The 14,545-nt window shown below is 38.3% G+C and overlaps 2 protein-coding genes across 6 annotated transcripts in view; one reads left to right on the top strand and one right to left on the bottom strand.

Moving 5' to 3' along the window:
* nlrc3l (NLR family, CARD domain containing 3-like) overlaps positions 1 to 14,545 on the bottom strand; it is a 480,833-nt gene that overhangs the window by 173,308 nt on the left and 292,980 nt on the right. The window lies entirely within an intron of this gene.
* Positions 1,907 to 14,427, top strand: LOC101883151 (uncharacterized). Of its 5 annotated transcripts, none has more exons than XM_073924082.1 (4): positions 6,446 to 6,606; positions 8,672 to 8,831; positions 9,616 to 10,404; positions 12,377 to 14,415. In XM_073924082.1, the coding sequence occupies exons 2-4, from the start codon at positions 8,798 to 8,800 to the stop codon at positions 13,003 to 13,005; spliced, it is 1,452 nt and encodes a 483-aa protein (XP_073780183.1). In that variant the 5' UTR covers positions 6,446 to 6,606; positions 8,672 to 8,797; the 3' UTR covers positions 13,006 to 14,415. The 5 variants fall into 5 exon arrangements, with proteins under 5 accessions (XP_017210004.2, XP_073780184.1, XP_073780185.1 ...); XM_073924081.1 differs by having other exon boundaries at positions 6,509 to 6,996; XM_017354515.4 differs by lacking the exons at positions 6,446 to 6,606; positions 8,672 to 8,831 and adding an exon at positions 1,907 to 2,133 and having other exon boundaries at positions 12,377 to 14,427.

Below are 14,545 nucleotides of genomic sequence, written 5' to 3' on the forward strand. Positions count from 1 at the left end.
TTGCAAACTATAAAATCAAGCTTGATCGCCTCACAGCAAAAAGGTCGCTAATTTGAGTTTGAGTAGGAGGAGTTTGCATGTTCTCCCTGTTGTGGTGTGGGTTTCCTCCGGGTCCTCTGGTTTCCCCCATAGTCCAAACACATGCGCTATAGGGGAATTGAATAAGCTAATTTGTCCGTAGTGTATGTGTGTGAGAATGTAAGTGTGTATGGGTGTTTCCCAGTAGTGGGTTGCAGCTGAAAGGGCATCCTGTGTGTAAAACATATGCTAGATAAGTTGGCGGTTTATTCTGCTGTGGTGACCCCTGATTAATAAATGGTGGTGATAGTGAAAGGAAGCTTTCTGAAGCAGTGAAGAGCTCGACTCAATTGTATTGGAAAAAGGTTCGTTACTCGAAGCTTTCCAAGTCAGAGCTCGATGAGGTGTGGGAAAGTGTGGGAAAGCACTGTGTTGCAAAAATGTCAAATGTTCACAACTGACCAGTTCATTCATGTAGTAATACAACAACAGTATTATAAACAAATTACTCAATTATTGTAGTGTATTACACACAAGCAGGGCCAGACCGAATTTGCGGGCGTTTTTTGCTATTTCTGCGAAGAATTTTGGTAAAAATCTGCGTATTTCTGCGGAATAATTATGGGAGTATCCAGCGGAGTATCATAACTAAAACCTTAATATATTAAATAAAAAGTAATAAATTACTGAATAAAAACTGAATAAATTCAGATATACACATTTACTCAAGTAAATAAACAGAATTAATAATGAGCTAAAAATCTGCACAAATCTGCGGAATTCTGCGGAAAATCTGCGGAATTCTGCGCGCGCAGATTCCGTGTGGGCCTACCCATAAGTTATGTTACGTTACACCACCGATGACTAGTAAAATCTAAGATATTCGAAAGTTTTTACAATTATCGTATTCCAACTGGTCCTTCACCCACAGACTTGTTCCAAGCAGGGATCGAACCGGCGATTCCTGCATGTGAGGTAAATGCTTGGAGGCTATGGGTGTGTTGCTTTCAGGGCTGAATGTGTCAGCTGTCCTCCGTTACACACTACACTACAATATGCAGTGGTTTCCTTTAAAAATAGTTGTAAATAATACACTAATACAAAGTTAAAAACTTTTTACTATAAATTACTATTGTATTTTAGATTAATTACTTGTGCGTGGGACCGGTGCAGTGCTTTGAAACAGTAGAAATGTATGTAATCGACCAACGCTATCTCACGGCAATTCGTAACTTTTTGATTTAGTAGCTAATTCGTATGAATTCGTAATTCATACAATTTAGTACGATTTGCTCATCACCCAATGATGGTTGGGGTTAGGGGTGGGGTTATGTGCCATGTCTCCTTTTTAAAATCGTACATTTTCATACGACTGAACTTGTACAAATTCGTAGGAATTAGCCACTAAACTGACAAAACGTAAAATACTTGCGTTTCCTCGTGAGATCAGGCCGAATCGACGCCTAATCTCTCGCTATACACTTTACTAATTCACAAGAGTGTTTAAACCTTTGAATCAAAATTCGAAGCGGTCACGTGGGTATAAGCGAAAATGAAGCTTCGGACGTCACTGATCATGTGATGATGGCAAAACGAATCAAGCTTCGGTACACTGCTTCCTTGCGAGATGTATTGTTTTTCTTTGATAAATGCTTCGAAGCCTTAGTTAATGACTAAGCCGAAAAACAATGAATGAATTATTATAATCAAGCATCTCCTCACATTTTGGGTCAGATTTGTTTTTTATTTGTCTTGAGCGAGCTTTGGTGAGTCATCTGACAGTTGTTCTCCCCCCTCTTTCTCCCCTGCTCTCCCGGCCATAGTCCTCCCTCTGCTCACAGAGCTCCACACCAATCATCATGAAGCATTGCTGAAGATATCCTGAGGCAGACTTGAACTGAAGGAGTGGGTCTCATGACCATTTAAAGCTGTACGCCAGTTGACATTATAACATAAGGAGGAAAAAGACGACACCAACAACTTTGTGAAGGATATTAAGGATATATTTACATCATTCAACTAAAGAAAAGACACTCCAGCATCTGAATCTGTGATGAGCAAAGATGGATCCAGAACCATCCAGAAGAAACAATGAAGAAACTAAAGCAAAAACAGGTTGGTGTCTATTCTCAGATTTTCCTGCTGTGAAAGAAACTAGCATTTCACTTATGCTAAATAACATTTGCTGACCGATTGATTTGATCATGTTTATTTAACGTTAGATCAGAAGAAAATGAGAGTGCAGAGACAAGAGCCGAATGAACAGGAGAAACTGTGTGACTTTAAAACTAAGAGAAGAAAAGCCAAAAAGCTGAAGAATAACGGTAAACAGCATCAGAAAAAAACGAAAGGAAAGAAAGCTCATGCGTGTTTAGACTGTGGGAAGAGCTTTACTAGAGCTGATTATCTGAAAAGCCACCAGAGGATTCACACTGGAGAAAAACCCTACAAGTGCTCATATTGTGGGAAGAGTTTCAGTCAGTCTTCAAGCATGAAAACACACGAGCGAATTCACACCGGAGAGAAGCCGTATACCTGTACTCAGTGTGGAGAGAGTTTCAGATATAAACACAGCCTCACTCATCATATGCACGTTCACACTGGAGAGAAGCCGTATACCTGTACTCAGTGTGGTCACGAGTTTAAATCATCAGGGAATCTATATCAGCACATGACCATTCACACAAACCCCAAGCGTTTTGCATGCACGTTCTGTGAGAAGAGGTTTTCACTCCCCTATCATTGTAGAAAGCACGAGAAAACACACACCGACAAGAGAGATCATGTGTGTTTGGAGTGCGGGAGGAGATTTAATAGAGCTGACCATCTGAAAGTCCACCAAAGGATTCACACTGGAGAAAAACCGTACAAGTGCTCATACTGCGAGAAGAGTTTCAGCTGGTTTGGAGACCAGAAGATACACGAGCGAATTCACACTGGAGAGACGCCGTACTACTGTCCTCCATGTCAGAAAGGTTATAGAAGTTCGAGAAGCTTACAAAAACACCTCATTAGTGAAAACCATAATCGGTGTGTCTCTCGGTGATATTTTGACGTATTTAATGCATGATTAAGAAACCAAAATGGTCCTTTTAAAACCTTCAAAACAACTAATTATATTATTTTCTTTGCTGATATTGCTTAATTTGTCAGCAGAGATGGTGGTAATGCATTACAAAGGTAATCCGATTAGTATATAGTCACAGTAACACATTAATATAACGCATTAATAATAATTATTTCTAATATTAAAGAGAAATGTGTATCAAATGTTCTTTGTGCCGACTGCTATTAGAATTTTAAATACTGGGGTTTAAGCATGAATAGGGTTTAACTGAGTTTTTAATGTGATTTATGTGGTGACATCGAATGTATTGGTTTTCATGCTTTTCTATGATATGTGTAATATGAATGACGTTGTTTGGTAAATTACTTTAAAAGCCTAATAAATTACAAATTACCGATTACTACTGGAAAATTGTAATCAGATTACAATACTGATTGCTTGATGTAAAATGTAATCAGATTACAAATTAATTTACTTTGATGTTCATTTAAAACAGACCACAATCCAGATTATATTACTGTGTAAACCGGATCTGAACCCTGATTTAAAAACTGTGTGCACCAGATCTGAATCCATCTTATATTATTGTGTACATTAGGTCTGAATCCAGATTATATTTCTGTGTACACCAGATCTGAACCCTGATTAAAAACAGTGTACACCAGATCTGAATCCATATTATATTATTGTGTACATTAGGTCTGAATCCAGATTATAATATTGTGTACATCAGATCTGGATCTAAATTATATTTCTGTGTACACCAGATCTGAATCTAGATTGTATTTCTGTGTACATCAGATCTGAATCTAGATTGTATTTCTGTGTACATCAGATCTGAATCTAGATTATATTTCTGTGTACACTAGATCTGAATCCAGATTATATTTCTCTGTACATCAGATTAGAATCCAGATTATGATATTGTGTACACCAGATCTGAATCCAGCTTATATTATTGTGTACATCTGGTCGGAATCCAGATTATAATTTTGTGTGCATTGGATCTGAAACCAGATTATATTATTGTGTACATCGGATCTGAATCCTAATTATATTATTGTGTACACTTTACTGCAATTTGCAGCAATATTTTTGCTTTTTCGCTCAATGAAATCAAAATAATGTCTGTATTTCCACTTGAAGAAGCAACCATTCTCGACAGCAACCATTTCAGCTCGTGTTCTCCAGCAATTTAAAAGTATATGTGTGTGTGTGTATAATTTTAATATTTAATGTTTTTTCTGTGATATAATCAGATCTCTGCGTGGGGCACTGGTTGTTGTCAGACTCCTTGTGCAAACAGAAATCTCACTGAATTATTATAATTAATGGAAATATTGCTGATGTGTAATAGTCATCTGTGGTTATTTTGGTAAAAATTACTTAAAATTAATTAATACAAAAGTATTGTTGCGCCTTACATTTCCTAAAATAGTGTTGTGTAACTAATTACTACAGTATTTAATAGTAGGTTAACATATTACATTTTGGAAGCAACTTGCCCAACTCCGTCAGGTTAAGCTGCATTTTTAGTGATATTTTGATATTGTAGAATTTCTGATGCATGCAGAGGGACTTTTATTGTGTATTCACTATACAATCATGAGACTTGTTAACACTGTTAAAATATAGATTACTATTACAATGTTTTTTTTTTTACTTTAATTTAAAAAATAACTAATTTAATATTACTAAAACTGTGATTCAGGCAGATTCTTTTGACTAACTGCAAACATCACATATTAAATAGGAAGGCAGATGTTACAGAAGGGTCATTCAGTGTGTTTCAGACATATGTATTCAATAAGGGAAATCATGTGAGTCTCATGTGTGAGTCTCAGAATAATGGTGGCATTATTGAGTATTGAAGGAAATGTCATGTGATACATTGACTGTCTGACCCTCTTACGAGAATAAAATCATCTTTAAATATGAAAAGACATGTTTGTCTCTTATTCACTGACAGATTTGCCATGTTAACAGTTGAAAACCTGCAGAAACACTAATGAGGAGTCACACACTCATGTTTTGCCTTAAAATTGAAGCACAGCAAATCATTTACCTAATGTGGACAACATGCATTATATTAATGAAGAGGAGAATTTGTCAGATCACATGCCATGCATTTAGACACAACATATGTTGACCAGGACAAAAACAATCCTCAGCAAAATAACATACACAAGGATAATCATTAACTTTAATATGCAACGCATGATATAGCCTCCACATAAAGTTAAGCAAATGCAGTCAGCTACAGAATGACTTTAATACACAGTTAAAGTCAAAATTATTAGCCTTCTTGTGTGTGTATATATATATATATATATATATATATATATGCGTCCTTTTTCGAAGGATTCTGGGATTTTTAAAGACTACCGAGATTCAGGACCTCGGTTTAACATCTCATCCGAAAGACAGAGCTCACTGAGCAGTATAGAGTTCCCCGTCACTATACTGGGGCATTAGGACCTACACAGACTGCAGGTTGAGCGCCCCCTGCTGGCCTCACTAACACAACTTTCAGCAGCAACCCAGCTTTCCCATGTGGTCTCCCATCCAGGTACTGACCGGGCGCAGCTTAGCTTTAGTGGGCCACCATGTAAGAGTTGCAGAGAGCCAGCTGCCGGCACATATCTCTCCAAACCATCACTGACTGTGGAAACTTCACACTGGACATTAAGCAGCTTGACTTTTGTGTCTCTCTGGGATCTTGATTTCCAAACGAAATACAAAATTTGCTTTCATCTGAAAAGAGGAGTTGGGACCACTGGGCAACAGACCAGTACTTATTCTCATTACCCCAGCACAGACGCTTCTAAGTTCATTTCTGGTTCTGGAGTGGCTTGACACGTAAAGTTCTGTAGCCCATATCATGTCTACAGCTGTAGCCCATGTCATGCAGACGTTTGTATGAGGTGGTTCTTGATGCTCTGACACCACCCTCAGTCTTCAAGGCTGCGGTCATACTTGTGCACTTTTTCAGCCAAATTTTCCTTTCCTCTTAACACTATTAATATACATAGATACTGCACTCTGTGAGCATCCAGCTTCTTTTGCAATTGCCTTTGAGACCCCGTATAGAGGGTTCCAATGATGGTCTTCTGCACAGCCAAGTCAGAAGTCTACCCCATGATTCTGAAGCCAACCAGACTGAGACAATTTCAAGTCTTTGCATTAATTAGCGGACTATAGATTGAGACACAATGTTGAGATTTGTCATGATATTCTTATTTAGTCAAATACTGTGTTACGACTAAAGTTTATTTATTTATTTATTATTGCGAATTGCATGTCTTTTTCTTTGTCCCGCCCTCTTGTTGTTTTTCTGTTATCCCATTGGCTGCTGGTCTCGGAGGCAGTGGCGTAGCGGACGGGCCCGCAGGGCACGCACCGCGGGGGGGCCCCGCGTGATTAGGGGGCCCCACGTCGTCGCGATTTTCAATAATTAAAAATCCAGGAACCGCAATAATCAAACTCTTGGGAACAACTGTGGACGGAACCAAAGTTCACAGGTCTGTGTTCTCTGAACACCTCTCAAGCGGTGGACTACTTCATTCTGATTGCTTGCCGCCGAACCGCGTCATAGCCAATGAAGACGCGCCGCTGGTTCTCGCCGCCGGTTCTCATTAAAAATGAATGACTTCTGGCTACTTTGACGCTCTCGCCGCTTTCGGTTTGTGATCGCTCCTCAGTTTGTGAAGGATTCCCCGCGTTGTCGCTCCACTCCGCCTCCTTTCCCCGCACCTCAATTTGTGACATAGATATATACACTAGATATTGTATAGGGACCCTGAGCATGCGTCAATAGCGCCGCCACATTGGTACAGTGCTCCCAGGACAAATGTCATTCAACCGCACTAGTCAAGTGTTATTACAAAGCACAAAGGCAGAACATTTCATAGGTAAGATTAAGTTTTTTACGTTTTTGTATGTTCTGAAATTTGTGCAAAACAGGTAGCGTTAATGATGATAATACAGTCACTTACTGCATTCAGCATAAGGCAAAGTAGCTCCAATTCGCACTAAATACTCAGCTTATGCTAGCTTTGTTTAATAAAATCAGCAAACAATTCAAAATAAATACATGACAACGAGATGCTGCGCTGCCAGAAACTTGTATTATTGTCGGCTAGTGAACGAGTCGTTCGTAACGGAGATTCATTCACAAACGAATCGCTCCCTCCGTCAGTATGAGAAGTGAAAGCAGGAGAGGAGCTGTGTTTCAGGACACAGATTAGATCAAATTTAACAGGGAGGGTGGATAGTACATTTCTGTACACACAAACACAAGCTTTTTGTCAGGAATGCCCGTGCGATCACTGATCCATCAATGTAGAAAAGTGATGTAATATTATAATTTTCATAATTCAAAAAAAAAAATACTAACATACAGGAAAACTCCCGATCATAGATATATGTGTATATCTCTGGCTCTGAAGAACCCCCCGACCCCCTTGAAAACTGGGGGCCCCATCGGTGATCCCTGCAGGGGGCCCTCCGCATTTTGCGCTACGCCACTGCTCGGAGGCCTGTATAAAATGTTTGCGCTGGCTGCCAGTTGCTGCTCGCATCAAATTCAAAGCTCTGATGTTTGCCTACAAAGTGACTTCTGGCCTTGCTCCTTCTTATCTGCACTCACTTCTGCAGATCTATGTGCCCTCCAGAAACTTGCGTTCTGTGAATGAACGTCGCCTCGTGGTTCCATCCCAAAGAGGGAAGAAATCACTTTCGCTCACGCTCACGCTCAATCTGCCCAGTTGGTGGAATGAACTCCCTAACTGCATCAGAACAGCAGAGTCACTCGCTACTTTCAAGAAACGACTAAAAACTCAACTATTTAGTCTCCACTTCACTTCCTAATCTGCAATTGCCTCTCTGAAAATCACACTAACTGTACCCAAAAAAAAAAAAAAAAAAATACTAATACTACTAATACTTTCCTTCTTAGACTTTACAGACCTGAAACTTACCTAAAGCACTTATTCATTGTTGCTCTTAGTTGTGTAAATTGCTTCCTTGTCCTCATTTGTAAGTCGCTTCGGATAAAAGCGTCAGCTAAATGACTAAATGTAAATGTAAAATGGAGCTTCCGGCAGGGTTCGGGGAGCTCGTTTGTGCTGCGTTGGGTGCTTGGAGTGGAGCTCCTGGATTTCCCGTACCCCGGCGACCAACAATCAATTTTGTATCTTTGTTCATACGTTAAGCCGCCTTTACACTGCACACGACATTTGGACACGACTGTCGGAATACGCCCCCTTGTGGCAGCCGCACTGTATTTTCAGTGTTGTCATGCACCACGGGGGAGAAGCTGATTCTCACGGTGTCCGAAATAAAGGAGTGCAAAAGCAAGAGCCTTTATTCTCTGTGCATTTACATGGTTTAATGGATGAATGAATACTAGAAACTCATAGACCGCAAAAATATTGGAGGGAATGTGGAGACAACATTAAAAATATATATTTTTTTTATTACTTTCTTACTTACATTTATGAACAGAAACGTTTTTTTTTATATATAAACTTTTTATAATTCAAAAAATGACCAAATAAACTCCTATTTCTCATCTCACGCGCACAGATCTGCTTGGACAACACTGAAATACATCATATCCGGTCGGCAGGTCTCATACGGTCTAGTCGCAGGAGTTCAAATATTTCAACGGATCCGCAGCTCAATTCGGATCCGAATTTTCTGCATACGGACATGATCGGAACTCAACGCAGCTCCTGGACTACCGGTACTCTCCATTGGAAATGAATGACTTTGTGGCTTGTCGTGTGCAGTGTAAAGGAGGCTTAACCTATTTTGAGAGTTTGAGCGTGTAGGGGTGGCCTGCCTATTTATTTGATTACTTTTGACTATGTTTATATTTAGGGAGAAAGGGAAGCTTCCTGTATTTTTATTTAAACAGTGATGGGTAATTTAGTGCTTTTACTTTATAGATTATTTTGTTTGTTATTTTGGCCTGTTGTCACCCTAAAGAGATGCTCATTTATATTTACAACATTTTTCTATAATAAATCTATTCAATTACTCTCAACTGAGTGTCTGAGTTTGGTTGTCGACCGAAGGGAATATTTTGCATTAGGTTTTTGTTTTGTTTGGGAAATCCACCACCCCAACACGTTTGTTTTCTCCGTATATTATGCCTATGTTGTTTTCCCATAGACTCAGGGCGTAATATACTGGATTTGGGATCTTTTATCCAAAATAAATGGACTTTCCCTCGATATTCAAAATTTTTTTTGGCACATACCTGTAAATGAGGTGAAAACAGGGATGTCCTGATATTTCCGCCAGACTATTGATGAAACAAGCTCTTTTATGATAATTGTGACAATTGTACGGTAATTAGCATTTATATTTGCTGTTAGAAATAGAGTTTGAGGAATACAGACATAAATAAGACCTATTATGAGATCTCTAACTTTGGCACATCAACTGTAAAAGCTGATCTCTGTAGTTTTCTGCTGTTAAATCAGACTTCCCTTAATCTGATTCTGACCTGATTTTTATTTCAGACCAGATGGAGGCGAATGAGCAAAGAGAAGAACTGAATGAAGAGGACGAGAGACGAAACTTCGAGACTCAGAGAACTAAAACAAGAAAAGTCAAGCTGAAAAAACACAGAAAGACTCACGCTGGAGAGAAACCGTACACCTGTACTGAATGTGGAAAGAGTTTCTCACGACTGAACCGTTATAAACGGCACCAGAAAACACATGAAGACAAGAGAGATCATGAGTGTTTGCAGTGTGGGAAGAGTTTTACTACAGCTGGTTATGTGAAAATCCACCAAATGATTCACACTGGAGAAAAACCTTACAAGTGCTCTTATTGTGAGAAGAGTTTCATTCATTCAGGAAACTTGAGAAGACACAAGCGAATTCACACTGGAGAGAAGCCGTATCACTGCACTCAGTGTGGTCATGATTTTAGCTCATCAACAAGTCTAAAACAACACATGAGAATTCACACAAATGAGAAGCCTTATGCATGTCTGTACTGTGAAGAGAGATTTTCACGTCTGGGTCATTGTAAACGGCACCAGAAAACACACACTGGCGAGAGAGATCATGTGTGTTTGCAGTGTGGGAAGAGCTTTACTCAATCTGGCAGTCTGAAAATCCACCAAATGACTCACACTGCAGAAAAACCTCACAAGTGCTCATACTGTGAGAAGAGTTTCTGTCGGTCTATAGATCTGAAAAACCACGAGCGAATTCACACTGGAGAGGAGCCGTATTGCTGTCCTCTATGTCAGAAGAGATTTAGATGGTCAAAAAGTCTTCTTGATCATTTGAAGAAATGTAAGTCGTCTCAGTGAGCGTCATGTTTAGTCACTTTTCTTGAAAATGTATTCATCCAGTAGAAATGCATGATTTAGCATTAAAATAGACCAGCATAAAATGTTTACATCAGATAATATAGATAGTTTTCTTAACTGTATATTCCACAGAATTGCTGCTTTGACTAATTTAGAGATGTGTCCTTTCAGTCACACACCGCTCTCTGCACATCAGCATTTAAAAGCTTGTTTGTCAGCTGTGCGCTTCTTTTACACTATTGCAATACTATAAAACAGGCTGGTAACAAAAGAAATGCATCCTATAACTATTTGATGCACTATTTATCTTCATTTAACAGGGGCGTGTTTCTAAAAACCATCGTTAGCCAACTACGGTTGCAAGTTGCGTCGTTACAAACGTAGCTCATTGATGGCGTTTCCCAAATCCATCGTTCCAACGAACATTTACACGGTAAAAAATGCTTTTCTTACTTAGATTTTTTGTCTTGTTTCGAGTCCAAATATCTAAAAATTCTCAAATCAAGGAGAATTTTCTAGATAAGCAAAACTTTCTTTGTTTTGAGAAATAATATGCTGACATTAAGTGAGTTTTTTCTTAAAACAGGCAAAATAATCTGCCAATAGGGTAAGCAAATTAAACTTATGTCAAAAGTAAAAACAAAATCATTTTGCTTACCCTACTGGCAGGCTCATCTCTCATTCTCGCTCTGCAGATGCTCTGTTTAACTGTTTTTGTTAAGTTTTTCCACTTACAAAGTTCGCCATGTAAATACCAAATGCGCCATGGCGTGACGCAACTGACTCTTAAAGGGAATGGGAGATGAGACTCTGATTGGTTTATTCTCAAAACACACCCATAAGTCATCAATTGAATAAGCTTAACCCTGTTAGACCATGCACCACAGCGCAAAGCGGATTTTTCTGTCCTTAAAATAGCAAACGTAGATTCTGACACGGCTTTATTGCTTTTGCCCCTGTGCTTTGGACTTTGAACTGGATCATCAAAATAGAGCCCCATAAGTCAGTGATCAGAAAGCAATAATAATTTATAAACCTTATTTCAATTGTAACAGAATCATTAGGGAAATAGGGAAGAACAAATAAAACAGACACAGTGCTCAGCATAACCGAGTACATCCCATTTTGAAAATGAATATTTTTATCCATTTATCAGTGAATAAAGGTCATATATGTTCGTGCATTTGAACAAAACAGATTTATTAAACTGATATATTTATTAAAATAATATTTTATTCACTGAACATCTTTAGAAATAAAAGATAATGCATTTAAATTGATGTGAAATATTGAAAAAAAAAAAAACAAACTACAAAATTGCATGTTTTTACCAAAACTAATATTGGATTTTATTTTAAATGCGTGTGCTTATAAAACTATATAATTTGCACAAAGAGATGATGGGGTTCTTCTCTAAAGACGTAGTTACTCCACCCTGTTTAGAGCATCATTATAGGAGTTTTATGCTATAACTAACGTGGTTTAAACAATGGATCTGCGACAGAAAAACTACTGGTTTTGGGAAACACTCATCACTACATCATTCTTTTACCAAATGATGCATCTACTATGATAGTTCAGCTTTGAGTCACGTCGTTGTTTGGGAAACTCAACCCAGAATAGTGATACATCGTGGATGGTTTTCTTGTGATAAATCTTAGAATCGATGATATCAGGATATATTAATATTGTGATTTTGGCTGGAAGTTGGCAGTTCATTCCACGGTTGTGACCACTGTTAAATCAAGGACTAAGCTGAAGGAAAATGTGATAATATCGTATTGTGAGTTAACCTGTGGTTCTCAACCCTACTTATAAAGAATAAATAGTCAGTAATTTTTATTTTTGGGTGAATAATCTCTTTAACTTTGGCACATCGACTGTAAAAGCTGATCTCTGTAGTTTACTGCTGTTAAATCAGACTTCACTTGAACTGATTCTGACTTTTATTTCAGACCAGATGGAGGCGAATGAGCAAAGAGAAGAACTGAAAATACACACCTGTACTGAATGTGGAAAGAGTTTCTCACAGCTGGACAGTTATAAACGGCACCAGAAAACACATAAAGACAAGAGAGATCATAAGTGTTTGCAGTGTGGGAAGAGCTTAACTACAGCTAGTCATCTGAAACGACACCAGAGGATTCACACTGGAGAAAAACCGTATCACTGTACTCAATGTGGTCATGATTTTAAATCATCACCAGAGCTACAAATCCACATGAGAATTCACACAAATGAGAAGCCTTATGCATGTCCGTTCTGTGCAATGAGATTTTTCCGTCTGGATTGTTGTAGGCAGCACCAGAAAACACACTCTGGCAAGAGAGATCATGTGTGTTTGGAGTGTGGGAAGAGCTTTTGTCAATCTGGCAGTCTGAAACGGCACCAAAGGATTCACACTGGAGAAAAACCTCACAAGTGCTCATATTGTGAGAAGAGTTTCATTCAGTCTTCAGAGCTGAAAAGGCACGAGCGAATTCACACTGGAGAGAGGCTGTATTACTGTCCTCCATGTCAGAAGAGTTTTAGTAGGTCAGATAATCTTCTCAAACACATGAGGAAATGTAAGTGGTCTAAGTGAGCGTCGTCTAGTTCAGTGGTTCCCAACCTGGGGTCCGCGCCCCCCTAAGGGGGGCGCCAGAGTTCACAGGGGGGGCGCGGTAGAGCAGTGGTTCCCAACCTGGGGTCCGCGCCCCCCTAAGGGGGGCGCCAGAGTTCACAGGGGGGGCGCGGTAGAGGATAAGTATTGAGGTAGAAAAAGGCATAAAAATGGTCCACTATTATAAAGGGCTTTGCAATTAATCGAAAATCCGATTTAGATTTCGGTTTCAAACGATTATAAAAAAGCATTAATCGAGATAATTGATTATTGCATCATATTTCGCCACAGTTGTACACGTGTTGCTCTTAAAAGCGCGAAAGAGCTTATGTGTGTGTGCAGCACGATCACGCAGTCAGTAGTATGCGGTCGGTCAGCATTCACTCTCATTCGCACACTGAGACGAGCAGAGGAGCGCAGACATCTAAAGTCATCTTAACGTGAACGCTTTAATGGTCAAATAGGTGTCAAAACGCGGTGTTTAGTGATTATTTACATTAACCCTCATTTGTGTAATAAACAAACGAGTTGAGGATCAAAAGACGTGAAAGAGAAACCATTAAAGAGACTAGCGCGCTATAATCCTTCTGCCGCCTGTTTTTATCATTATTAAACAAACATAACGAGAAAACCCTCGCTGCTCTTGACTGAAGGACTGCTGTAGCTAAAGTGTTTTTCTTACAGTGAAGATGCTTAAAGCACAGTTTGTTTTATATTTTTATTCTATTGTATTTATTTCTCTTTCCTTTGCAGGGTGGAAAATAACTGTATGTATACAGTTGAAGTCAGAATTATTAGCCCTCTTGAATATAAGCAAACCTTTTCCTGCCCAATTTCTGTTTCATGGAAAGAATATTTTATTAACTTATTTCTGAACATAATAGTTTTGATATCTCATTTCTAATTACTGATTTCTTTTTGTCTTTGCTATAATGACAGCACATAATATTTTACTAGATATTTTTCAAAATACAAGCATTCAGATTAAAGTGCAGTTCAAAGGCTTAATTGAGGTAATAAGGCAAGTCATTATAACGGTAGTTTATTCTGCAGACAATCAAAAATATATAATGCTTAAGGGGGCTAATAATATTGACCTTAAATTGGTTTCAAAATATTTAAACCTGTCTTTATTCTAGCTAAAATAAAACAAATAGAAGAAAAAATATTATAGGAAATACTGTTAAAATTCCTTGCTCTGTTAAACATAATTTGGAAAATATTTATATATAAAAAAAAAAAAAATCTCAGGAGCGCTAATAATTTTGACTTTAACTGGCAATGGTTTTGAATAATCGTGATTACAATTATGACCAAAATAATCGTGATTATGATTTTTCCCAAAATCGAGCAGCCCTACTATTATATATGTATGGGTTAGGGTTAAGTACCAAAAAAAAAAAATAATCTAAACACATGCGTAAAATTCCAACATAATAGTGAAAATAATTAAAATAAATAACTTTAAATAATTATTTAAATTTTGGTCACTCGCGCAATCTGCTTGTCAACGTGTCGTAAA

This window comes from Danio rerio, chromosome 15 (genome assembly GCF_049306965.1).
Source record: "Danio rerio strain Tuebingen ecotype United States chromosome 15, GRCz12tu, whole genome shotgun sequence".
Taxonomy (NCBI): Eukaryota; Metazoa; Chordata; class Actinopteri; order Cypriniformes; family Danionidae; genus Danio; species Danio rerio.

Excerpts from the sequence above, each read along its gene's own strand:
- LOC101883151 (XM_017354515.4), top strand. The coding sequence starts at position 2,082 with ATGGATCCAGAACCATCCAGAAGAAACAATGAAGAAACTAAAGCAAAA. Across the intron at positions 2,134-9,615 it reads AGAAACTAAAGCAAAAACAG|ACCAGATGGAGGCGAATGAG; the intron begins GTTGGTGTCTAT and ends TTTTTATTTCAG. Across the intron at positions 10,405-12,376 it reads TCTTGATCATTTGAAGAAAT|ACCAGATGGAGGCGAATGAG; the intron begins GTAAGTCGTCTC and ends CTTTTATTTCAG.